We start from the raw sequence: 26,952 nt of genomic DNA, 5'->3' as shown, positions 1-26,952 counted from the left end.
TGTAAAGCACTTCTCGCAGGAGATTCAACTAAAGTTACATTGTGCAAGGACAGGCGTACAGGGCGCCAAGTGGGAATGAAAAAGGCACCATTCACATTACTACAAGTCAGTATGCCATCAAAATGATTTTAATGCTGTTATTTTAAGGTTAAATAGTTACATAATGTCGCTTTAAAATCCAATATCCTGGCGTACAGAGCAACGGTATATAGTATAGTATAGTATGATATAGTATAGTATATACATAAATGTTCCACTATGATAAGCATGTGATCCTCTAGGAAAAGTTAATCCAATTTAGAAGAAGAGAGAGATTATAGCCCTCCTACTTAAATCATCTATTGTGTTCTCTGCCTCTTCCACATGTTCCTTCATCTACACATGTACTTATGGATTTAACAGTATTCTCCTTGAAGAGCACTGTTCCTTCAAGTAGGCTTATAAGATTATTACATTAGTTTACACTGCTGCTTCATGACAGAGCATAAACACAGTTAATATTCTGAATACATCCCATGCACTTTGCTTGTTCCATGCCTGTGGCTTAATGGCCCTCAATTTCAATGCTGCCAAACATAGAAGCCATCATAAGCATTCTGATATATGACCGACACTGATCTTAAAATGCCGGCATTCCTTAGTAGCTTAATGGATAGAGAATAACACTAAAACCACAATGCTTAAGGCTTCAGTACTCACAAAGATACCATATAATATGCACTTGTGCTACTGCACTTTGGTTTAAAGAATTCAGCAAAACTTTACACTACGAATGTTTTTTGAAGGGCAAGGGTAACGTTAACAGCTAGGGTTTGGATTGTTGGATTGGATCTAGTGAGGTTAAGAAAAGAAAGTTGTTTCATTAACAGCACAATTATACCATCTAATGAAATAATTGGCAATTTGCATACGCTGCATTTCATGCAAAATATAGTATTGCTGACAAAATAAGGGTGCTGTAATGGCCATACGTCTTTGTTCTCCCCACTGAAAACTACAGGAGCACATCCACAAACAAATATTTGCATAGATGAATGAATGTACTATTATAGTTTATATATGTATGAATAAACAAGTCTGCACGCATGAATGCATGCAGAGATAGCTGTAGGTGGTGAAAGCTGAAGTATGAAGCAAATTATTAGCAGTCTTCCATTACTTGAGTCAGATTCAAATTCAAAGTAAAGAAAATGTCATCATTTTCAAGCTGTGCCACCTGCTAATGATCCCAAGCGTGTCTTCACAGAATAACCCCGTAGCAACTGACACCCTGGGGCAGCCAAAGAACACATTCGACAAACATCTGGGGATCCTGAAGGATGGGCTGCAGGACATGGTGGTCCTGCTGCCACTACAACCCTGAACCCGATCAGCTGCTTGACAATAACAGGCCATCAAGAAGGATAGACAATTTATGGAGAAAAAAATATATATATAGGAAATAAATGTAGTGTTAAAGAATAACCTTAAGTTGTTTCAATTTTCTAGAAAGATTAATAAAAACAGCCTTGCAGGATTTTGCTTGCTTACATTTCAACAAATTCTGTAAAATAAAGCAAATAACATACATACATATAAAAGCCAAAATTGACACACTTGACTTTCTTTGGTGTAGTCTAAACCTGGAGGCTCTGAGGTGGTATTTCCCCTCACCCAGAAGTAACTCAACTATTGGCCAATAGCAGCTCAGTGAAGATTGATTACACAGCAGCCTGTGAAAGTGATGAATAACACTGCAAAAAGGGTGGCTAAATTGGAAGTATATTGAAAGGTGGTAGATTGAAAGAAAGTCTGGAAAAGAACAATGTAATCAGAAAACTAGAAAGCACAGAAAAAAGGAAACATCGTGTGTTGTTCAGACCTGATAGTGCTTCCAGGAGCGGCCTCAACGGTCCACATACAGTGCAAGTTGTGCTCATATGGAGCTGGGTAGCCCGGAGACAGGATACGACCAGAGGGCTCATCCTTGATGCTGCCCCCGCACTCCGCTGGAAAGAGGAGGGAAAACAGAAAGACAGAGAAATTAAAGAGGTGAACAATGAGTGGGGGTAAAAAAAAAAAAAGTACAACATAAGTACAAGCTCATCAATGTTTGAAAGTCAAATTAATAAAAGAAAACAGCAAGGTTAACATACTTAACAAACCAGAAACTGCATCATCCCACTTCCAGTAAAGTGCATCAGTTTCCTCTCATCATTATTAATTATTTGACATAGCAGTGGCATGCTCAAATGTGATGTGCTTCATCATCTGGTTTGCAATTTGAATGATAGGAGGGAGAGCAGCCAACTCAATATACTCTATGTGCATCTCTTTGGCTCAGCGGAGGCAATACGCCATCCCAACCAATGACCTCATCCTGTTGCGAGTGAGAGTTGATGGACTTGTTGAACTGAGCAACACAACATTTAATATATTAGACTTGAGTTCAGTGAAACTCTTAAAAGAAGACATTGTGACTGATATGGCTAAATATTTAAGTATATTTTCAGGTATCAATCAGAAAAGATATGTGTAGAACAGATACACAGTTGCCATAATGGAAGTATTGTTGATATTAGCACCTATTGGGCAACATGGTAGTTAATAAATCATTTCGAGTGTGGAGGACTTGTCATGAATCACTTATTCATCAGAGGAATGTGCTCAGGGTGCGTTTGTAGTAGTAGTGGTAGTAGACAATATGATGCTTCTGGTATCATATCAAGGTTCAATAAGCCCTCCCCTAAAACATAAGCTCAGTCTTTCAAAAGGATCGACAATAACACAAACATGCATCAATGAAACTACAAAGCAAAAGGCCAAAACATTTTGTCAAGAACAGTGGGAAGAACGGAGTTTCTTTCCTGCCTTAAAAGTAATGAATTGCCATCAGAAACGCGTTGTGACTGAAAAGCAATTTTCAGCCCCCCTTCAATTACTACCTCCTACCCTTATCCAAAAAGTGAATGAAAAAAACAAAAGTGTTCTCCAACAACATCAGACCTGAAGTGTTTTTTGTTCAAATTTTTGAGGTCATCTCAGCTGACAAGAGGAGGGTAAAAGTGTTCTTGTTTTTTTCCCTTCTCCTGAGAGGAAAATAGATCCTTCAAACGGGAGAAAAATGGAGGAATCATACTGATGGTGATGGTGATGATTGTGAAATCCATCTGTGGCAAGTAGTACTGTTCCTGTACTGAAATACAGCAACGATGGCAGACACACACAATCAGAGACACTTGGCAAGAAGGAAGTAACTAACAGCTAAGGAACTAAATTAACATAACTTAGTACACACACACACAAAGGGAAACAGAGCACCAGACAGGGACAGGCTGGAGTTTCTCCATACACATCTGATATAAACATTTTGTCACCTTCCATTTGACAAACAGGCCTTTCCTCATGTTTGGAAATAATTTTTTTCTTTGTGTCTCTCGTTGTCTCGCTCTCTCAAACTCTGAACCCTCATACATTATACATTTAAAAAGCAATAATCACCAGAGTTGGCTTCTTAACATTTTTGCTGTGCATGCACTCATACACACACATACTGAAAACAGAGTATATATATAAAGAAATGCTTGAAAGATTCAATTGTTATTTTTGCTTTTACTGTCTTGGAAGGTAAAATGCAAAAAAAAAAAAGTGTGAGCATATTAATCTTTGCACTCTTGCTGAGGTTTTAGTCTCTCTTCAAGCTTTTTCCCCTCTGTTATGCTTTTCTTGTTGAAGAAAACTTGCTGTTTCATGAAATGAAAAGAGAAGACAGTGATCTATCACAGTAAGACAAAGCTATTTCTTTTCTCTAAGCCTTATGACCCCAGAAACTACTGGTCAGTGCTGCCATGGCAATTTAACTCCCTCAGCTTGAAGGGGTAGAGTTTCAATCTTTGTCCCCATATACATATTTCTAAAATCAACATAGGTTCTCCCTCTCTTTCTGTCTCACTCTCTTCTTAAAGTAGTTTATAAATGTAAGATGTGTTTTAAATATATGGAAACAAAACATCTAAGGGACACCCTACAAATCAAGGTCAAAGTCAACATTTTACTTAAGCGTCACACAGAAACTATGTTCTGTCAGTTAGACAGTGATATATAAATGTGTGGTTATCTATAAAAAGAACATGGACGTGCACAGTAATATTAAATGCAACCCTGTTAACAACCCAGTGTCCAACCCAGAGCTGCTCAGGGATTCAACCTTGCAACTTTCCTCTTCTGTGACTTTCAGGATATGAACTCTCTCTACTGTTTTCAACCCGATTTCATTCTTCCCCTGCTCGCCATGTCCATCTCATCTGTGTTCAGTGTGTCCTCGCTGCTAGAAATAATCCCACCATTACAAGCAGAAGCAGTCCCTCATCTGCTCCGAAATTCACTCTGGCTGTTAGGCTATCATCTGCAGTGAAAGGGGCATGGGGAGGACAAACGTGTTCAGAGATATACAGTATGCTGAATGTTGTTTGTACCCAGACATGAAATTACCTGTCAGTTTGGGTTGAAACGGGAGCCAAGCAATATTATTCTAATCACCTTGGCTGATGTCAAAGAACACCATCGTGCCTGTTTTCCTCACTGAGCTTCTGGCTGGTTTCTGAGAGACTCTGTCAAAATGTCGCCCAGGAGAAGATCCAAAAAATTGCTCTGGGGTTTGTTATCATGACACCATATAGGTGGTATGTGTGTCAGTTTAATAGTTTTGAAAATAATACCACACACCATGTTTTTGTCAGCTGGCAACAAATGACAGGTGAACTGCAAGTGAACTCTTCCAATAATATCATCAGATAATATAATAATTTCATACAACTGATTGTGAAAGTGTTCTCGCCTCAGACGGCTAGGGGTTAAAAACCTGCCTATGTGCTTAGTGTGCTGTTGATATGGGGACAGTCTTATTTGAGAAAAAATAATTTGGAATAGGGGAATTTGCAACCATGATGCAATGTGAATATGTGGAGCTAAATAGACCACAGTCATTTTCAACGAGATAATGCATTGAATAAGGTGCTAGGGAAGCGCCCCAAAATAGGAGAGCTGAAACAAACCACAGAGCTTTTACTAAACCTGCACCAGCATATGCACATTGTTATTAGGATGAGGAACTAGGTCAGACATTGTAGTTCAGTTAAAAAAAACTAAAACTGCTTCGGATTAAGAGCGAGCAAAACAGTAAAGCAATCACTGATAAATACTGTAACATAATGCAATACAACACAGTGCTATTTTACACAGTTGTAGAGGAACCTAACACAGCGTAATGCGACAAATAGTGATGTAAAGAAAGGGAATACTACACTGTGATGTAAGGCAGGATAGTACAGAATAGCATAACATTACATAATATAACATTTTATTGGGTAACTACTAGTTAGACTGCACATTAAGACTTTTCATACAAAACATATTTGTTAATACATTTAGATTAATTGTTTTTGATTATGATGACAACATAATTATATATGTATGAATGCGATACTCAGAAAGAGGTTTTTTTGCCAATAGCAAGGACACACTTAATCTCTGCAACCCATTCAAGGAGCACCTGACTCACCAACACAGAGTGGGAGGGGGCTGTCCCATGCCCTCCTTTCCCCCCTCAGGCAGGTGAGCGCCTCGGGGCCTTTCAGGGTGTAGCCTGGGTCGCAGCTATACGACACGGTGCTCCCTGCAAAATGACCCTTGTCCTCCCGCTTGTAGCCGAACTGGGGAACACCTGGATCCTCACATTTCACCAGCTCAAAACCTTGGAGAGACAGTGAGTGTAAGTACGTGGATTAGGAGTGTGTTGAAGAAGAAAGCACGAACGTTATATTTATGTGGCAGAAGCAATAAGGAGGGTTGGAAAATGAGATACAAGCAAATAAACATATGTGTATATGTAAATGTGAATATCAAATGTAAAGAAAGGTGTGTTTGTGTGTGAGAGTGTTACTCACTAATAAAGTGCAGTTCAAAGCCTTTACTGGTGTTATCCGCATTGCTGATGAACTCCAGCCACATGGAGCTGGAGGTGGAGTTCAGGGTTGTGTCTAGCAGCTCGTTGCCTGTAAACACCCCCAGCAGACGAGCCTTATTACTGCTGCCATCAAAGACCTGAAAAGGACAGAGGGGAGTGTGAGGAGTCATCTGAATTGAGACGATCAGGTCTGCACACACACAGGTATGCTAACAAGGCACACATAGGAGAGGGTACAACTCCCCGTGCCCCAACCCCCTTACTTTAAGCATGTCATCCTCCTCCAGTCTGAAGTCCCGTGCTCGAAGCTGGATGCCTTTGCCAGGCTGCGTCTGGATGGAGTAGATACACTCGTGGTTGTTGCCGTAGTAACCAGGGTAGTTGGGCGAGAGCAGCACCCCTTGCATGCCGGTCACGGATGAGCCGCATTCAGCTAGAGAAAAACAGAGGGAGCAGAGAGACAGACAGAGAGAGAAAAAAAGAGACAGAGAGAGAGAGAGAGAGAGAGAGAGAGAGAGAGAGAGAGAGAGGGAAAGAGAGGAGAAGGTGGTGGTGGTGGTGTTGGAAAGAGCAGAGGACATGTCAATCGCTATATGCTTGAAACTCAGAGTGTATTTATTCATGCTGTCATGCACAGGGAGATGGGAGAGCTGATGGGGAGGGGAATGTGGTCAGTGACTATACCTGAATGTTGAGTTGCACATCATCATAATCACAATGCAAACTGAATATGATTAACAGTAATTTCAGGTCCCTTCGAAAATTGCTTTTTTCTGAATCAAATCAGGGAAAGTGTAAAAAAAAAAGAAAAAGGGCTGCTGTTTTCTATAGAAAACTATCTGCCATAATTTAAATGACCACAAATGTACCCAGAATGTTAACCTTATGAATGGAGTAAGGTAGGATGAGGTGGGTGATGGGACTGTACATGTACAAGTATCTATTTTATTTTTCAAATAAGGCTGAATATGATTGTCAGTGTGAAATATAATACACTGTGTCATCACTGTCAACTTTTTATTAATTTAGATGTAAAAAAGACCAGGAAACAACAAAAAACATCTTTATTCCTACAGATAAATATGCAATAAGAACAGGAGCAAAGGAGGCAGTCGGGTAAATGGTAACAGGACACAGTTTGACCTACTTTACACATGCCTGAACACCCAAAACTTCACCAACTTGTAGTAAACTGTATGTAGTAAACTGTAATTACTTAGTTCCAATAGAGTGTAAAAATATTCACAGTTATAGATTTCTTCTATGTTTGGAAAACAAAGAAAGTGTGCAAGTGATAAAAGTAATGCAAGAAGTTCACAGTTGGTTCCCTTTTCCAGTTACGGTTCAACAGTATTTTGGATATACTGAAACTAGCCATCCTTGTCATGGTTTGCGTCAAATCTATCATTAGGACCATTAGGATACAGTTGTTTTTCATATCCAAATAGTAGCGCAGCTGTTAAGGTTTGGTGCATCATAGAATCAACATACTGACCCAAATCTCTGCAGTTTGGTTCGTCATGTTTCACAGCCATTAGCAACAAGCAACATCAATAATTAACATATTTCAGCTCTTTAATGTCATCCTCATTAGAGCTGCTGCTCTATATAATTTGGACAAAGTCAAAAAGGCTGTTTCTGGGAAGCTGTCCAATGAAGAGACATAACGTGGGTGGATGGAGAGACGATAAGGAGGAGAATTGAAAGGGAAAGGCCTCGTCTTCCGACGTGACTGACAGTTTTGTACATTTCTTAATGGGTGGGTGTGTGGGAAAAGGCTAGTGTGGCAACATGGCATGATGAGGAGGGTAGAGGGGGAGAGACAAAAGCCAAAATAAAGCATGTGACCACCTACCAACACACCTTGGCAGAGGGGAGCTCCACACCCGCCTCCTGCCCCCTAAGCAAATCACCCTCGCCGGACCCTCCAGTCGGTAACCCGGGAAACAGGAGAAAATGAGAGCGTCGCCCACTCCGTACTGCAGGCCTTTTCTGGTACTGTAGGGAGGGATTCCAGGATCCTCGCATGGCTCCAAATCATACTCTGGAAAAACAGAGACAGAATAAGGTGTAAACATACTGTGTTTAAAGATGCATTAGTACATCCATTGTTTTGTTGTAGCTGTTTTTTTTCTTTTTTGTAGAAGATAACATCACATTTAATACCATGTCTTTTGATGTTTGAATATGAGAAAGTGTTAATTGAAGTGATTAAGACTTCTGGTTCTGCTTTGAAAGGTTGAGAATGTATTCCCACTGATAAACAGGAAGGTAAAACTTGCTTACATGAATTAAATATTCACAGATCACGTATAAACAACATAAGACTTAATGTAATTTTTTGCAATTTATTAAAATGAATAAAGCACCATGTGCCTTTGAGGGTCCATTCCAAGTATTGTATCTCAACATTAAGGCCTCCATCCATTAAGCCATAGCTTTTCATCCTCCCTGTAAAGCTACATATTTTTTAACACATGTGGTATTTGGCATTTCAAGCTTTCAGTGATAGTATTATGTTTTAATATTCCTTTTACTCTGTCATAGTGCTCAAATCGAAGGATTTGAGAGCAAAAACATGTGAAATGATGCTCTTAGTAGGTAAAAGGCCATCTGTGCTCTATCCTAATTGATTCATTTAAGATTGATCAATTATTTTTATGTTAACCATTTCATTATTCACTCTTGAGTTGCTGTAATTACATAGTTCTAGGACACATACTAGATTATTATTTGCTTCTTGTCAAATGGTGGCCTCCCCTTAAGCAAGCATCGTTGTTTGTGTCAATTACCTATTGAAACTGACTCTTATTATTAGAAGTCTCTGATCATACTCAGGAGCCTGAGGAGTCCATTCTCAACATGAAACGTAAGTGCTTAATGTTGTAACCCTTCTTTTCCTTTTCCCATCATTTTATTCCCGGCCTATTTTAAATGATTTGCTCATTTATGGCTCAGTACTGTGAATAGCACTTTCAGATGTCCCTCTTTTCGTCTCTCCATAGTTCGAATTCAAACCTGAGAAAGTGATGTTGAATCCCTCGTAGGAAACAGAGAAATCAGAGAGGAAGCGGATCTGAGCTGTGTAGTTTCCAAACAGCCCTGCGCTTAGAGGCGGAGGCAGTGTAGAGCCTGTCAGTTTCCACAGGGGCTGAGAGAAGCTACCGTTCTCTGTCACCAACAAATGGTCATGAGGGCTCTCAAGGTGGAAGGTGTGGAAGGTGAACTGGACACCTGGATAAAAGAGGAAAGAAGATCTGATCTTTTCTATATTTTTGATCATCGCACAAGTCAGTTGGAAGTCTTAGTTTTCCCATTATTATAATCTTCAAAAAAGGCATTCCTGCAAGCTGGAATTTGCAATTAAGCAAGGACTAAAACTAATTACATGTCTACATCTTATAGTGACCCGAAACAGGCCTAGAGGTTTCTGTGAAGTAAAATATTCTCTGTTTCACAATGCATACAGCATCAATTCCCTGTCTTCCTCCCCTACTATCAAAGACATTACAACCACACAGAGAGCATCTGCAAATAAGGCTGTGTCAATTGGATGTGAGCGCTCTACCAAAGGTGACATGAGTGGAGAGTCGTCCCGTAGCACTGTAGCCCTAGGCCAGCCTCTCAGTGCTGCAGACTTACAAAGACAGCTTGTTCGGCAAAATAAAAAGGCCACTCAGTAGGGGGAAATGACATTGTAAGGGAAATTGAATTTGACTGCTGCATGTGTTGACACTGAATTTCTCTGCTAACCTTTGCCATGGGAGGTCTCGATTATCCATGTGCAGTTCAGGTTGTGCGGGTAAAAGTCTGGGAAGCCAGGTGACAGGATGGTACCAAAGTTGCCCTGGATATAACCTCCGCACAATGCTGGCGACACAGGGCAAATAGACACAGCGGGAGATGGACGAAGGAGAGAAATGAAAGGAGAGCAGAGAGGCAAAACAGACTGGATGAAGACAAAGATAAATTTTCCCCCCAAAAATGGCAAAACTTGTCTGAGCATTTACAATGCGGTAAAATGCATTTTACAAGAGGTGCCCTTCAAGACAGCATAAAAAGGAGAGAGCGGTATCATCAATATCATTACAGAGAGGGCAGAAATCAATACTATCCTTAAATATAAAAGCATTTACAGATGAGGAAAAAGGGAAACATCAAAGGGTAAGATCACCACCGTACATATAAAACATTTATGATGAAATGAGGCAGAAACTTTTAAAGTCTAAAATAAGAGTCGTTGAAAGAAACGTTATCATCTTATATGGATTTTATAATAACTCAGGAATATATAGCAATCTAAATGTGATGCAATATGAAGCAAAGTGCTCAAAACGATTTCTCATGTTTCGTCTGGAGCAACGTACAACAATGAATTTAGCTTTAATTCCATTTATGAATAAGAGGAAATCTGGCAGGAAACTATTAATTTCTAGCTCAATATTATGGAACGTACCATCACAGCTAGGCAGGGGGCGGCTCCACTGAAAATTGGGTTCACATTCTAATGGCTCCGTGTCACTAAGTGTGTACCCTGCCTCACAGCTAAATGTCACCAAAGCGCCCACATAGAAGTCATTGCCGTGTCGCTGTCCGTTGACAGGTATACCGGGGTCCACGCAGTGATCTGACTGTAACTGCAGAGCTAAAGAGGAAGGACACAAAAAGACACATGATCAATGACACAGACACATACATACTGAAAATCTAAAGAATTAGGATGATATCCTATTTTCTATAGGTCAAGTGGAGGTCAAAGAAATGTTAAAAGGCAGTTTGCTTTCCCAAAGCAATCCTGATATATTATTTACTTGAGCATCCTTTTTCAACAGGAATAAACCAACGAGAAGTTTCAGCACTCTTTCCCGCTCCACCTTGCATAGTTTCTGCCTAAGTAACGTCCATAGTGAATTATTGAAGCTTTGCAGAGATTTACCACAGAGAAAGTGCAAAAGGCTACCAGTGTGAGCCACACGGGTAGAAACGAGCATAGGGCTGTCTTAAGGGGTGAATTTACAGCATGAGTGAAGCCTTGGGTGTAGGAAAATATTTTGCGTGTGTGTACACATGTGATATGTGTATATGGAATCTTGAGCATGGCAATGTCTGTAATGGCAAGGATATCTGACAGAATAATCTCACCCCATTTACTTTCTAATTATAGGTGTTCTAATGAGAATGGCTTCATGGTGAAATTGAGAGCCTGCAGAGATTGTATTTACAACCAAGACTGAATAGGTCTGTAATAGATTAATTTCTATTAGGCTTTGTGAACCGCTGGTAAACAAGCTCTCCCTTAACAGTAAATCTATGCTCTATCTTTGGGTGTAAATTTGTCTTTGTGTATTCACAAGATCGAAGCCCTTACTTTCGTAACGTATGCGGAAGCCGATGTCAGAGTGGCTCTTGTCAGTCGAGAAGAGGAGAAACAGGAAGTTGGAGGTGCTGATGAGGAACTGTGGAACCTGGGTGCCCTGGTAACTACCAATTAGAGGTGAAGATGGAAAGCGGCCATCGCGCACCTCAAGGACATCATAGTTGACTTCAGTGCGGAACCTGAGAACAGAGAAATACGTTGAACAAGGCTTTCTTATGCTTTTGCAGTCTATAAAATGTCTTGTGTCATGGTTAACTGTCATCAGCTTCAGTGGTGGGGCTGGGTGAACAGTATTGATTTTAACTAACATTCTGAAAACGGGAGGGTTACATTTTATTATTTCCAATTTGCAAATGGTGAGTTTCAGAAAATCCTGAGACATTTGGCACGCTTGGGTGAGTGCATCTGTGAACTCTGTGTGTGTGCGCGTGTGCATGCTTGTTGTGTGTTTCCGTCTTTGTTGCCAGAGCCACTTCATCTTCAAAGCCATGAATAAATTGCTTAGTTTCAGAACCATGTCATCTAAATGAAGCGGTTTGTGATATTTTATTGATGTTACATAAAAATTAAAGAGCAACAAACATTTATGTTGTATTCATTTTGCATGGCGTGCTATTGTGACAGGGACGAGGATGAGATGGGCTCGCAAGGATGAGCCTCAGTGAAACACTAATGTACCGTTTGATCCTACGACTGTATGTCTAACTCTCTCACTCTCTCTCTCTCTCTCTCTCTCTCAAACATCAGGACAAATTACCTTCTCTCCCATCTCTCCAGTTCTCCTTGACAGATCATCTCCACTTACATATGCATGTACATTTAGAAAATTGCAGGTCTGGTGCAGTTTCTGTGTGTGTATGTGTGTGTGTAACTGTAAGGATGTATGTGGATCTTCAGGGAGGGGGGTATCAAATGAAAGGATCAAATTCCCATTTATGAGCATTACTAAATAAAACATGATGTTAGCTTAGTTGGGGGTGTATGTTGATATACATTAGATCGCCTGCATCCCATCAGAAAGAAAAGACAGAGGGACAGAGGAGGATATTTTAGCAATAGAAAGCAGAGAGATAAATGTGAACACGTTGAAACCATGAAGATAAAAGCAAGAAAAGCCCAAGTTTATTCAGAAGGAATTTTTTTTTAAAAGAGTGACGCGACAGCGGTTGCTATCAGGGTGACTCACTTGTCGAAGATGATCTTGATGGGGTAGCCTGGAGGAGCCTCAATGATCCATTCACAGTTAAGGGCCTCTTTATAGAGTTCTGGCCAGCCAGGGGAGAGGATGATCCCGCTGGGAGCCTTCAGATCCCCTCCGCATGGGGCTAACCGAGAGAGAGAAGAAATAGAGATAGAGGGAAAGAGAAGATAGAGATTGAATTATGCATGTCTTTCCCAGCTGATGTATGACAACGTCCATAGGTGATCTTCAGCCGGGGGTTCATCCCATTTCTTCTACTAACAGGGGCTATCTAATGTAAATTGGTGACAGCTCACTTCAAGGTTAACCATTTTCCTATTATTGTACGTATGTCTGTGTTCATACATGCACAAGGGCGTGCGTTACGTATCCGTGTGTGCACGTTTCCTCCCTTATGCTGCTGTATTTGAATCTGTCATCAAACCCCTCCTACAAAAGGTGCTGCTGTCATCTTCATCAAACAGAGAAAAGGGAACAGCTTTGATCGCCGGCACAAAAGACACTTGAGCACATCAACCCCTCTCCCATACCCTCATTTTTGCTACTGTTCACTTTACTGTGCATCTCTTTAACTGCCTATCCTTAACCAGAACACACAGGCACAGTGGACGGCTTAGTTACAGTGCCAGCTCCTTGCTCCCTTTGAAGTGGAATGATTTAATCAGCCAACTCAGCATACTGAAGGACATCTATAAAACGCATTACGCTACAAACGAAGGGGTATGATAGATGGTCTCAGAGGAATACAAAGCTGCTGTGGCACACAGGGGGAAGTGACATGTTTTAATAATGGTTTCTCCTTTGCGTATCATGAATAGTGAACCTGATTAGGACTCTTAAGAGTCATCCTAGCTATGTCTCTGCGTGATGTTCTATCCTACCAATGTCCAAGAACCTCAGCTGCTTAATCTTAGCTTTGTCAGCTATATTGGCCTTTTCTGGTTTGCTGGAAATAGTTCATTGAATATTGAGTTAGAGAAGGGTAAATGGATGGTTCAGCAATCTGTATGTAAGTTTGCAGCATCAGATACTTAAAAGGACATACCTTCTGTATTACCACCAGAACTACCCACCCTTCAGTCACATCTTAGTGATCCTGAACATTCAAATTATTTCAAATCAATGAATTCAAACAAACTGAAATAATGCAACCCAAAATAAGCGTCAAATCAGTTTTTAATTTGATTTCTGGTCTTCCCTATTACTCTTTACAATCCTGAGATGCAGTGCATGCTGTATTACTGGCTAGAGTAAACATTAAAAACAAACCTACTCCCATTTTATCGGTTTATAACAGCTGTATATAAGCTATAACTTAGTGAGTACCTAGCTAATGAGGTGCTAGACCACAGGATAAATGCTTTCAGAAGGAAAGATATGCACATCTTCCTCTTAATGACTTAAATCCTCTGCATATTTACCCCGGTAATATGTGGATTTGTCTGAGCCCTACAGATAACTCTGCCAGCTCAAACATAACCGCCCGGTGCGTGATATTGGATAAAAAAAAATGGAATAAATCTCTCTCATTTTGTTAGTATTTACAACTAATATTAAAACCTGTGTCAGATGCATATGGGTGATGTGCGTCCCCAGCAAGAAGCTTTATCTCATGCCACTTTCTTCTTATTGATTGTACCTAAAATGGTCAGTTTAGATAACAAATATCCAAAAACATGTTGTAAGATGGCAGTCACAAAGGGTAACACCTCCCTTACTCACCTTCACAGCGGGGAACCGCATTATCCCAGACCACATTGCCATCCTTGAGAATGCAGGAGATGGTTTGCGAGCCGTGGGTCTTAACAAAGCCCTCCTCGCACAGGAATGAGATGGAACTGCCTAGCTGAAGGCTCTCACCAAAGCGCTTCCCATTCACTGGCACACCAGGGTCTGGGCACTCATTATGGCGGAATGCTTGAAAATGCAGAGAGGAGATGGGGTTAGTGTGGAGGAGAACACATAGGTTTGAGGTGAGAGTGTTCCTTCACTCACATATCATAAAAATAATTTTTAAAAAAACCTAAAAGCTGGTTTATGGTATTAAAAAGAAATAAAGAAACAAAAAGTGTCATCCTTTGAAAACACAAAAGAACAGGTCAACTGTAATTCTGCTGGTATTAATCCTTGTCACATATTACTTTTTCTCTGCAAAGATGCTAATTTCCATGGAGATTCTAAAATAATTAGCCAAGTTTCTTGACAAAACTTTTTTTTTCTACTGTCAGCATTTAGCAATGCCAGCGTTTAACGAGAAGAAATTTGTTTCACTTAGTGAGTCACATTGATTCTCCCTGCTGCAGTGATTCCAGAGGGTGGGAAACCACACCGTATGCAGATATGCAGTGCCATGACGCTGCTGAATGATAGGTGGAGTAAATAAACAGGGGAAATTGTTTTCATACGTCCTCAAAACTTTATCTATCAGGACTCTCAATGAAACTTCGAGTAGGAACCAGTTATAAAGGCCACGAAGAAATGCAGTCACACAAGAAGAGGCATAACCCTGGAACAAGGCATGTAAACAAATACATCACCTGCGCCACTATCTCTCACTTACTCTCTCGCTCTCACTCTGGTACACACATACGGGTAGGTGACACGTGTAGGTGTTGATGAATCCCTCTTCTAGATCCACTGGACCCAAACAGAGCGCCAGCCACACCTCATCCATCACGATCATCTTATTTATTAACGTGCCAAAAATCCCCTCAATACAGTTTGGCATGTCCTTAATTAGCGTGAATGATGGAAGTTGTCCGCTCAGCCCCACAGACCCCAAAAAACAGTCCTGCAGTTAGATGACACTGTTCTCAGGAACTAACCATCATCTTCAATTAACTGCTCCTGACATTAATTCACCACACTGCATTGGTTATTTATTTATTCATCTAACTCGCTAATTAATGCATTAGCCGCCATGTGTTGTCCGCATTGTGGCTTTACAGAGGCACCTGGGTTGCGTTGATGGCATGTCTGCAAATGAGCTACAGCAAGGGCCCAAAAGGATTCTGGGTAGGCTGAGGTATGATATTTTAGCAACAGCATAAATCGTTTTAAGAAGCAGAAAACAGGAATTCCTGAGTAAGAATTTACACACCATCCACCTCAGTACACTGGATTAAATGATTTCATGAATAAAACCATTAGTTGGTAAGTGATCAATACTGTGTTAAAGATGTTGTCTAAATAGTCCATATAAAAACATGATCGGCTACGTAGCAGGTATAAAGTATAGCCCTAAAACAGACATTTTGTGTCATGCCTCATTTAATATTAATGCCTGATAATATTAATACTAATACAACTATTATAATTACTACTAGGATGAGAACCTCCAAACTTCAGACATAAATGTGAGATGACGCAGATTTAGAACAGCCTGAACATACGCTCACTAAAGAGATCTGTAAGTGAAACATTTTGCATGCACATCCCTGCATTAGTGAGGTAAAATATTTATTTTATTATGATTTTCAAAACTATAAACAACGATTCACTTTTTTTTTTTTTAATTTACAAGGAAAGATGGTCTGTTGATTATTGAAACTTAACTTGAGAACACACTGGCTCATGAAAAACGACTACAGAGTAGATCTCTTCATGAAACAGAAGTTAACAAAAAAGTCAAGCATATATTCATGTTCTATAGCTGCTTATATGATGATTTATGGGCAACACATTTTAGTAAAATGTAATTCATTTCTGATGAGTTTTTATGGTTGGATGATTCTAAAAAAGTTTTTATTTGTTGAGTTTTGAACAGAAAAAAGTTATTTGTTTGCATGTTATGTAAGAAGTAATGTTCTTGTCTAAAAAATGTCCATGTGGGTAGGGTATTGTATGTGCATAATACAATATATAATAAACTACTATACTACTACAAATATAAAGGATATTCTAAAGAAGAATGCATATATACACATATACACACACACACATATATATATATAAAAGAGAGAAAATAGGAGGAACAACTACGTGGCAGTGAAACGCGCGGAAAAACGTTAACACCACAATCTAGTGCCAGTGTTTGGTTTGTCCCTTCTGGGGTACTGTAGAAACATGACCCACAACGTTTGTAAATATTCTTTTTCTAAGGTGACAAAAACATAATGATTCTTCATTTCAGGTGATAATACACTAATAAAAGCATATTATATTCTCTTTCTGCCAGTAGCTATGAAATAGATTTGTGGCTTTACAGGGTTAGGGTTAGACAGTCTGTACAGACATATTTATTTTGGGATGTGGAAGAATGCAAAGATCAGGCTCATTACACAATGGCACATATGCAATGAATGCAAAAATCCTGCTGCCAAACCCTCACGGTACAGTATATCCGTGACCATGAAATGGGTTTACCAGCATGCAGCCAACGTGTACTGCGTCAGAGTATAAAACCCATCTGGAATTTCCTCAGAAGTCAGCAGCTACCCAGAATAGAATATAATGAGCACTGCCGCAATGTATCTGTCAGGTAAGGATGCTGCATCTTTGTTTGGGTTTTATTTAGATGTCAAGTCTCTATTTAGACAATAAAGACAGGGTTTTTTGTCATTTCTCTATGTGACTATGTAAGGAATGTGTTGCTGATGCCTGGAAAAGTTTATGCAGTCTGTGGGAGACAAGGCACATAAGATATGGCAGATGATTCATGAGGCCTATTGCACACACACAAACACACAAACACACACACACACACACACACACACATACACACACACACACATCCAGTCAGGGTATGTTTTTGTGATAAGCTTTAAAGACTTCCCTTTATCTCCTTTGAAGTAGCATTCAATACTTACTTGTAAATGTGATGTTAAAGCCTCTGTCTGTGTAGGTGTGGTCAGTCAGGAACTCCAGTCGGGCCACATGGGCACTAGTTGTTATAGAGGGAGGCAGGACGTCACCGGAAAAGGTTCCCAGGATAGGAGACTCAGCCTGACAAAAACAGATCAAGATTTTCAGACCAAAGGTATCATGAACTAAAGAGGGAAAGAAGTCAGAAAGTAAACAGCTCCTAAAGAAAGGTAGACAGATAAAATGGGTAGCCAGTCCAATGAGGCTGGCAGGTAGATGTTTAGCTCGTACACATAATTGTACAGGCTGCTTCTCCCACTGACATGCACAATGACTGACAGACAGGTCAATAAATGAGGTCGCACAAAGAGCTTTTCAAAGTAACCGAGGACAACAGCTTATTTTTCAACACTACCTTTCCCCCATCCTTGATCGAGAGGAAGTCAAACTGTTTCTCCATGCTGAGGTCGTTGAAGGCCAGATTGATTCGGCTCTCAGGGTTGGTGATGATCAGCCACACACAGTGCATATTGTTGCCGTACTCCTGAGGGTAGTTGGGAGACAGCAGCACCCCGGATGGAGTAGTAAAGTTGAAGAAACAGGAAACTATAGGAATGATGAAGAGAGATAGACAGAGAGAAAAAGAAATAAAACAAAGCAACATAAAAATAAGTATTGTTTACAAGGGAGAAAAACAGAAAATCCCATTTACTTTTGCTGACTACAAGACAGTCAAATTTGATACATTTTATTGAACCATTAGAAATCCACCTTACATACTGTAGACGTCTAACAGATCAGGGAGGAAGTCATATCTTCATATTTCACAAGACAACGCTATAACCATCAATGTGTTGCCTCGTAGCACAAGCACATATAGGTTTACAATGACAGTAACTGTATGCTTACAAAGGATTCATTGGAAATGAAAGTAATGAAAAGGAAATACATCTGGATAAAAGCTGCCAATAACAACATATAACAAAATGGTATTTTGTGGCTTATTGTAGCAAAATTGTTGCTATTTATCCACCATTATATGGGAAGAGGTACCTACTAGCAACAATATCTTGTTTAAGTAAGCCCAGTGGAATGAAATGAGGAATGGAGGAAGCCTCAGTAATTTTGACAACATGTACCAGAAAAATCATTGTTTCCAATCAATGTCTAGCTAAAAGCAATATGTTGGCAATGAAAATGAAAAATGGTCTCATCTCCCTCGCTGACTACCGTCAAGGCTGTCGCTTGTCCCCAGCTGCTCCAATGGATGTAGTTGGAGGGTAACAGCACAATACCTTGACGTTACTGGGCAGATGCTAATTGGTCTAGCTTCCGTGTACTGGGATCTACCAGTTGTAAGGAGGTGTTTCAAAAACTGAGTTTGCAAAATGTATGTAGGTTCCCTTAAGACAACAACCTTGAACTTAATTGCAAGCAACAGGGACGGAGGATACTTCAGTTGAAGGTCAACTACGAAACAATGAAAGGTTGCAGGGGGATCTGTAAGATAACTTGAGTCTTAGTCACTGACACAAAACACTACATTATTCACAAATGCACATTAGATAGATATTTAAATATGTACGGGAGCTTTACAAAGTCCAGCTGTGGGACTACAACTACCAGAATTTGCACCCAAGATTCACTTTTAATATGAAATGAATCATGGTCAAATGTTTACCCAGCAGTGCAGGAGTCATTATTCATATTATCATCAGCCTCTGTTTCTATTGAGAGATGACAGGGCTTCTCCCTTCCACTTTTTGTAATGTTATGGTAATGACTTTATCTCAATTTTTACCTTTCACAGTTTTACATCCATGTGTGCACCTAGCTATTGTATACACTGCAGCATGTTGCTAAACACAATGCCCGCTGACCTAATTGTCATCAGTAAGTAGCCCAAGGTAGCAACAGTAAGTAAGAGTTGGTGAGGTTTAGGATCAGTCAGTTTAAAATAAAGTAAAATGGCATGAAGACTGATCACTGGAATATATAAAGGATATAAATAAATATCCCTAATACCTAATGCACATGCAAACAAACAAACAAACAAACAAGTAGGCAATATGCATCTATACATTTAGAAAAGGACATCATCTTATAACATGATCAACTTCAGTAACAAAGACAAGCACACTTAATTGCATCTACATGACTAAAACAGTTTGTTAAATGCTAACTAAACAATGTTTACAGGGGTTATGTGGCCAACTTGACTCTTCTATGTCATTCAGCTCAGTGATGTTTATCTAAACACTGCAGCTTTTTGTCCACCCTATTATCTATCAATAATACAACAGTGGGCATTATCTGCATGGTCAGCTCTCTTTTCCTTTTCCTCTCACCCTCTTACTGTCTCACTCTCTGTGTTTCTCTTTCATGGCGTTAATTAACTAATAAGCACTCCTACTGTTTCCAAATCCACAGCCTCTGCTCTGCAAACTGTAGGGATAATCTGAGCATTTGTTATTCAGCAGTCATCTGCACAAACATACATATTTATGTCCATGTGTCCATGTGAGTAGAGTCGTACTCATGCACGTGTACACATGTAGAACCTGAATAGCCTAAGGCATCCAAGAACTTACAAACACAGCTGGGTTTCTTCGCCGACCACTGGTTGTTCTTCTGACAGGTGATGTTCTTCTTTCCCACCAGCTCAAAGGCAGGCAGACACTCAAAGTAGAGTCTGTCCCCGTGACGAAAACCTGTCCCCTCCCGTTTGCCATAAGCTGGGATTCCAGGATCTCCACAACTGCCTTGGTCGATTTCTGTGTGGGCAAAAATAAACACATAGGCAAGAATATTCGGTTTGTAAAAACTACATCCATCCACGCACACAGCATTACTGGCTGTAGCCTCTAGCAGATATTGACAAGATACAACAACATAGGTCATCAGTAATATGAAGATGCAGGATCTTGCACTAAATCAAAACAAACCACATAGTGCTGTTTCTCTACAGTTCCAGTTACAGGCAAATGTGGGTTCAGCTTATTAAAATAGAGTTGCTATATTGTGACAGGACAAAAGTCAGGCCACCCAAATACATTAATCCAAACCGAATTTATTTATCTATTTTTTAATGTATGTTTTTCCTTTAGCTGACTTAAAGAAGCCTGCAAGAATAGTGCATTCATGTGCAGTCACATAGACTGGGAAAAAATGACTTCCCTAATCATTCTATACAATACTGCTCTGCTGCCAACTCTCCACTGTTGTGTGTTGGAGCTTTATAGCAGCCCATTCGCCACACTCTTCCCTCGGGGTAGAACAGGAAAATAAATTATCAACTTGTGGAAAACAGAAAGTACACAAAAGTGCACATGCAGAATAGGATGTACCACTTATTACTGAAACACAGACATTTTCATCTCACCAGAGTTAGAAAGTACCAATGTGGATTTAATGTCTGTGTGTCCAGTGCAGTGATAGCTCCAAGATTTAAACTAGGTAGGTATAGTTATCTTAAATCTTTTTTCTTTTTTCAAATATTTCTTAGGGCTTTTATTGCCTTTAAATGGATAGTGACATCTTAAGATAGGCATGGAAGGAGAGAGAGAGAGAGAGAGAGAGAGAGAGAGAGAGAGAGAGAGAGAGAGAGAGAGAGAGAGAGAGTGTGTGTGGGGGGGGATGACATGCAGCAAAGGGCTGCAGGTTGGACCCAAACCCTGGACCACTGCAGCAAGGACACAGCCTCGACACATGGGGCGCCAGCTCTACCAGGGGAGCCATCTGGGCACCCCAGCCTAAATCGTAGTTTCAAAAAAGCATTACAGCAGCATTTTATTCACCGATTGCATCCTGTTAGCTTGTTAGGAATGTTAAACAGTGATATTACTAAGAAAACACATCGAATATCTTTTAGAAACACATCTAGATTTTGTTACTGGTTACCACAGCTTAGTCTTATGCCATCACTTGTTTGATACCCTTAAAGCTACTTTATATTAGTTTTGCTGCTGAAACAATCCGTAGCCAGTTTTATTGATTAAATAATAATATAATGTGCTGGCTCAGCTCATATATGCCGAGGTGGTGGTGCATCAGTGAATTCTGTTTTACGGTTCAGATTTTGGTCATACTGACACACTTGACTGAGGGTAACATGAGGAAGAAACACGTAAGCAATAGAGAAAAAACAATGTTCAGGTCTTGTTGTGAGTCATTGTAGCATTAGAGCTTGTGTCTCAACCAAATGTGGGAGATTGCATGGAGTGAGAAGTACCTTCTGCAAGTTCCCAGCACTGTGACACATCTAAAATAAAAGGAGTGCTTCTTTTTAAGAGCACACATCTTTAACAGTAACCTCTGTAGGTTAATGCATCCCTAGCTGTGGAGTGTCCTGGGTCTGCTCAATAGTTGCTGGCTTTGTCAAAACTGTGCATCAAAGACATTCACCTTAGTAAAGACTGAGCGGATATAGCTGAACGGATGTCTCAGAGAAGAGTTCAGACAGACTAACTTCTACATTTCATGATATTAAAACGTGATTTTGCCATTTTCTCGTCATGCATTTAGTTTTAGTATAATTTAGTTTGCCACTAAGTAGTCTTTACTCTCTATTTATCCTCCCAAAATGTTACTCACTAATGTCACAAACCTGTCTTTCTCCCTCTCTCTACTCCCACAAATATATCCCTCCTCAAACTGTGTGACAAACGTTCTCACTTGCGTTGGAAGCTGCCATGAGCACTTTCAGGTGCGCACACACACACCTCCGTGTCCACCCTTGTATCTCAAAACCACGCACACAAATTTCATTATCGCAAGATTTATGCAATCCTCTTTCTTTCACTCAGTCTACTTTCTACTTTTCTGAGGTTGCAGATTGCAGATGGGAATGCTGAGGCATCCTATCGAGGCATCCGGATGGGGGAACACACAGAGCGAATAAGCTCATCCATCCAGGAAATGATGGCAGGGCTTAATACGATTTTAAACCGCACCAGGGGTGATGCTGGGTATAAATCCATAGTCAGCCCTAATGATGATCATCATTTAGAACACATATTTAGAGCTCACTGCTGTTTGGATGTATGGCTGTCCTGAGGCAGCCTCATCCACAAGACAACTCATTGATCTTACGTGGAAGTCACCTTTAAAGGGAGGAATGCTAAAACCAAATTTTGAGGTGAGCCTGAGAGAAGGAAAATATATAAAGGGAATGCACAAGATCCAACAGCAACCATATCTGGAAGAACACTCCAGCTATAAGACAGACACACAAATACATACATATATATGCAAATGCATAAAGCACAAACACAGTTATACAATAATATACTTGTTTGTCACTGCAACAGACTCTCTCAGAAGACCTCAAATTCCCTCCAGTGCTTTTCTCACGTAAGCCCTCTCTGCCTCATGGCTCCCTACAATTAGACCTTTAGGGAAAATGGAGGCAATAAATAAGAGCCCTCTGAAGTGTGTGTACGCTGGTGTGTATGTCTGTTGTCATACATGTGTTTGTGAATGTATGTGTGTGTCTCTGTGTATGTTGTGTATAAGAGAGCAGACAGGAGTGAATGCATTATCATTTGATTCTCATGAATAAGGGAAGAGATGTAATGGGGTATTTGTTGTCCCTGTCTGTCTGACATTCAATAGTAATCCAAGCATTGAAATGGGACTCAAACTCACATTACTGTCAACAACTACACTGCAATCTCTTAAGGCCTAAAACGACAAAAGGACTTTAATAATCAAGTTTATTGGGATAACGCAATATTGCATATGTCTCAATGGGCTTTACAGGCCCTGCATTTCCACCCACAAAATTAAAACATTATATGTGAAGTATCTATAATCAGCAGTGCTAATTTTATATGGCAATGTAGTAACCATAAGCAAAAATACCAGCATATCTTATCAGTGGATACCAGCCCTATTCGAGCACTGACTGATATGTTGTAAAAAGGTGGGGCAACACATTCAACTTTCAACCAGAAACTCATTACACTATGCACTCTGCAGTCTGAACAGGCTCTAAAAACCCTGCATATGGGCGTAACTAAATCCGAATGTTTCAAATTGTACATGCTCAGTGTCTGTATAAAGCACTGCAGTGGTTAAGTTTAAACCTACACATTAAAACCAATTTTGTTTGCAATTTCAGCTGAAAGATTGAGGCCACTGCAGAGCTTGTGCAATCCACACTCAAATGCATGGGTAAGGTGGGAGTGTGTGTACTGGTATGACTGTGTTTGCAATTACACTTGATGATCAGGCTTAAAATACAAGTAATTGAGAATGCAAATTAGATTTTGGGTGCTCCAATCTGGGAGGTGAAGTGGTTCAAAGCGTTTCTTCCCCTTCATTAAGTAGAACTCATTGTTTTAATTACACTTTGGTTCAGCATGCTGCTCCACTTTCTCTGTTATTTTTACTGATGAAAAATAAGCATCTGTGGGCAAGGGAGAAGACTCGCTGTGCTTCTGAGAGGCAAACGGCAGACTTATCTAGATGAAGAACTCTGGCAAACTCCCCATACTCGTGTGCATACACACAGACAAACAGAACACACACGTACATATTCACAAACTCACACTGTCGTTCTGTTTTATCTGTCGCTCGCACACACGTGCACCCACACACATAAGAGTACACACACTAGGATTGGGCAACAGGACAAGTGTATCAGCTATCTGCTGCCTTGATGGCCCATTGACAATTTATTTTACAAAAATAAGTGCTTTTATTATCCTGCCTCATTAGCACTCAAGGCATCAAACATGACACAAATAATTAATCTGAAAGCATAATTTGTGCATAGTTGCAATGGAACCAACAATTTGAGGCTTCATTCACTGAGTCCTTGCTACAGTATGTGTTTGATTTAAGGGCTTTGTAATCTAGCTGTAATAGTAAATGCAGCATGCCGTGCGGCAAGAAGCTCACATGGCAAGAAGCACCATGCCTATTTTGTTCTGAGGCTATTAAGCTACATTACAAAATTCTTAGATGAGACAGATGCAGCATCTCTAAACCCCAATGTTTTTCAAGCTAAACTCAGGATAATGAATGCAGGGAAGGACAATAATGTTACAGTCAACTGAAGCAAAATGTGTTCTGTCAGAGCCCATGATGTCAGCTTCGAGCAGTAAGTCCCAATGCACAAGGACGAATGACTAAAAAACAAATTTAATTCTATACGAGGTTAGAACAAATAGTTACTTTTTAAAATGCAACTAGCGACAGTGTTTAATGCATCCTTACCTTCGTAAGACACCTTGAAGCCCAGGGAGCCACTGGTGTCATCTGTTTTGAAATTGAGCCACATCTGGTGACTGGTGCTAACCACAAGGTCTGGAGTGGTGGTACCAGACAGGCTACAAAGACAAGGGACAAAAGGACAGGATTCTTAAACAGACATTTCTTCAAAGATGATCTTGAATGTACTTTATGTTTGTGCTATATATATTTTGACTGCAAGCTGTGTCAACTGTAAAACCTAGATCAGTTGTTTCAAATATTATAAGCAGTGTTTGCACTTACTGCAGTAAATCTGGTGTCACTTTAATAGCCAAAGGCCCTCATTCCACAGCATCATTAAAAAACTTTAAAGCAAGCAGCAAAAACAACACCTGAAGTTATATATTAAACTATCTGACTTTTCTCATCAAAGAAAAGTGCTCTAAAACTGTTGCAGGCAATTCCAGTCTTTTTTTTATCCTAAACCTTTTATTCAAAACAGTTGGGGACAAGAAAGTGGAAAATGAAGGCAAGATCAGTCAATGCCACAGAAGTAATTTAATCCTATTTGAATAGTATTTCCACCCAACTCTAATTAGGAAGTGTGTAGCTCCAGAGTAAGTGATTAAGGGTTCTAATTTTAGTGAAGACACACAGAGGATGGTGAGAGTAGTAAGGAAGTAGTCTCTCGATAAGTTTGGTGCATCTTTTGTCCTTTTCATGCCTTTTGGTAATTTGGTCAGTTCCTGTTGTCCATGCATGCTTGGAAAAGATGCAATATTTAGTGTGTCAAAAGAAATTCCAGCATGCATTAGAATATGGGTATTTAAACCTTAGTCAATCGATATAAAAATAATCAACTATTTTGATAATGGATAAATTGGTTAAGTAATTTTTCATGCAAAAATGCAGCCCCTCAAATACAGAATTTTCCTACTTTTCTCTGTTTCATATCATATTAAACCGAATATCTTTTAGTTTTGGACTGTTTAAAGACATCACCTTAGACTTTAAGAAAAAGGGTTGGGCATTTTTGAATATTTTCTGACATTTTATAGACCGAACAATCTGACCGATCTATTAATCTGGTAAATAATCCACAGATTAATCGATAATAAAAAAGAATCGTTAGTTGCAGCCGTACAAGTTTGGTCAGTAGTCTCATTCAGTCAGCTCATGACAATTATGTTCTTTCCACACAAGGCCATTTTCCCTAGGGGAAAAACGTTTGAGGCAGATTCACACCAAATTGTTCTCTTCCATTATCAAACTGTCAGTGCACGGTGTCTTTCAAGTGAAGGAGAATAGGGGATTTGATTGGTTGTGACTCACTGCCTATTAACCACCACATTTATGACTGTGCTGCAGTAGGGTTACATGCCTCTGACCTTAAAGTTATACACCCTATACCCTGCACACGCTTGCCTGCACCACTGAATCACAAAAATATAGTCCCAAGTTAAACTGTGCTGATAGCTGCAGTATATTCTCTGGTCCTAAATTGTTCTAGTTTGTTTGCGTGCAGGAGCGCATCTGATCTCAATGACAGAACTGCTTACTCTACTTTCATATCATAAAAAGTCCATAAGGACGCAGGGAGTCCTTAATTATACAGATTAGGTCATTTTCAGTGTGTGCAATTATGTGCAAGCACACTAAAGTATTAAAGTGAGGAAGACCTTCCCCTCATCAACAACCCCCTCCTCCACAAACCTCTCCCTCATTTATCTCCCACCTCCTCCCAGTTCCCACCCAGGCGAGGCAGCCTCGCATAAAAATTGATCTATAAAAACTTTATTAAGGTGGTAAATTTCAGCACAATTAATAACAACATCCTGTGAATTGTTATGGAGCATCTGCTAGTGCAAACTCCATTAGGGGGCATCAATATGCAGTTCGCAATGCTGCACCACATGGCTGTGATCTTGTTTTTAACATTGAAAAGAGTGATGATTGACAATGTGGTGTCTCATCTATTTTTCATGCACTACTGCATCAGGTGGTGATGAAATGAAAGAGAAACAGTACAAGAGAGAAAAAAGGGCTGGAGGGTAAAGGGAAGGGAGAGGGGTGCTGCTGGCTGCAGGGAAGCGGAGGAGGAGAAAAGGCATGTGTGCCAAAAAGAAGAAAGGTGAAGAGGAAAGAGAAAGCAAAACAGAGAATACGATTACACGGGACATGAGTAGCAAAAATGTAAAATGACTGCTAGAGACGACAGTGGGGAGTAAAAGCCAGAAGAAGTTAGAGAACAGAGGCAAGATTAAAGGCAAAAAAAAGATAGAGGTCAAAGGAGTCACTCACACATGGAAGATGGTCTTCTGGTCTCCCACCACCTCGCCGTCTCCCACAGTCAGGGTGTCATAGCCTCGCTCCAGGTCAAAATCCTCAAATGTCAGCTTGATCACCTGGACAACAGCGGGGACATGGCCA

General features: G+C 40.1%; 1 protein-coding gene across 1 annotated transcript in view; it reads right to left on the bottom strand.

Annotated features, from left to right (window-relative positions):
• csmd2 (CUB and Sushi multiple domains 2) overlaps positions 1–26,952 on the bottom strand; it is a 230,075-nt gene that overhangs the window by 81,090 nt on the left and 122,033 nt on the right. The window contains exons 11-26 of the mRNA XM_051389619.1: positions 26,824–26,927; positions 24,547–24,659; positions 19,917–20,099; positions 17,741–17,931; positions 17,331–17,466; positions 14,245–14,439; positions 12,508–12,646; positions 11,313–11,500; positions 10,401–10,589; positions 9,698–9,814; positions 8,963–9,178; positions 7,800–7,988; positions 6,208–6,377; positions 5,925–6,081; positions 5,540–5,731; positions 1,862–1,988 (exon numbers count right to left, since the gene is read on the bottom strand). Coding sequence (XP_051245579.1) covers positions 1,862–1,988; positions 5,540–5,731; positions 5,925–6,081; positions 6,208–6,377; positions 7,800–7,988; positions 8,963–9,178; positions 9,698–9,814; positions 10,401–10,589; positions 11,313–11,500; positions 12,508–12,646; positions 14,245–14,439; positions 17,331–17,466; positions 17,741–17,931; positions 19,917–20,099; positions 24,547–24,659; positions 26,824–26,927 — 2,606 coding nt within the window. The remainder of the gene's footprint in view (positions 1–1,861; positions 1,989–5,539; positions 5,732–5,924; positions 6,082–6,207; positions 6,378–7,799; positions 7,989–8,962; positions 9,179–9,697; positions 9,815–10,400; positions 10,590–11,312; positions 11,501–12,507; positions 12,647–14,244; positions 14,440–17,330; positions 17,467–17,740; positions 17,932–19,916; positions 20,100–24,546; positions 24,660–26,823; positions 26,928–26,952) is intronic.

Source organism: Dicentrarchus labrax, unplaced genomic scaffold, assembly GCF_905237075.1.
Source record: "Dicentrarchus labrax unplaced genomic scaffold, dlabrax2021, whole genome shotgun sequence".
Lineage (NCBI taxonomy): Eukaryota > Metazoa > Chordata > Actinopteri > Moronidae > Dicentrarchus > Dicentrarchus labrax.
The sequence above is the reverse complement of the archived record's forward strand: the minus strand, read 5'-3'. Positions and strand labels throughout refer to the sequence as shown.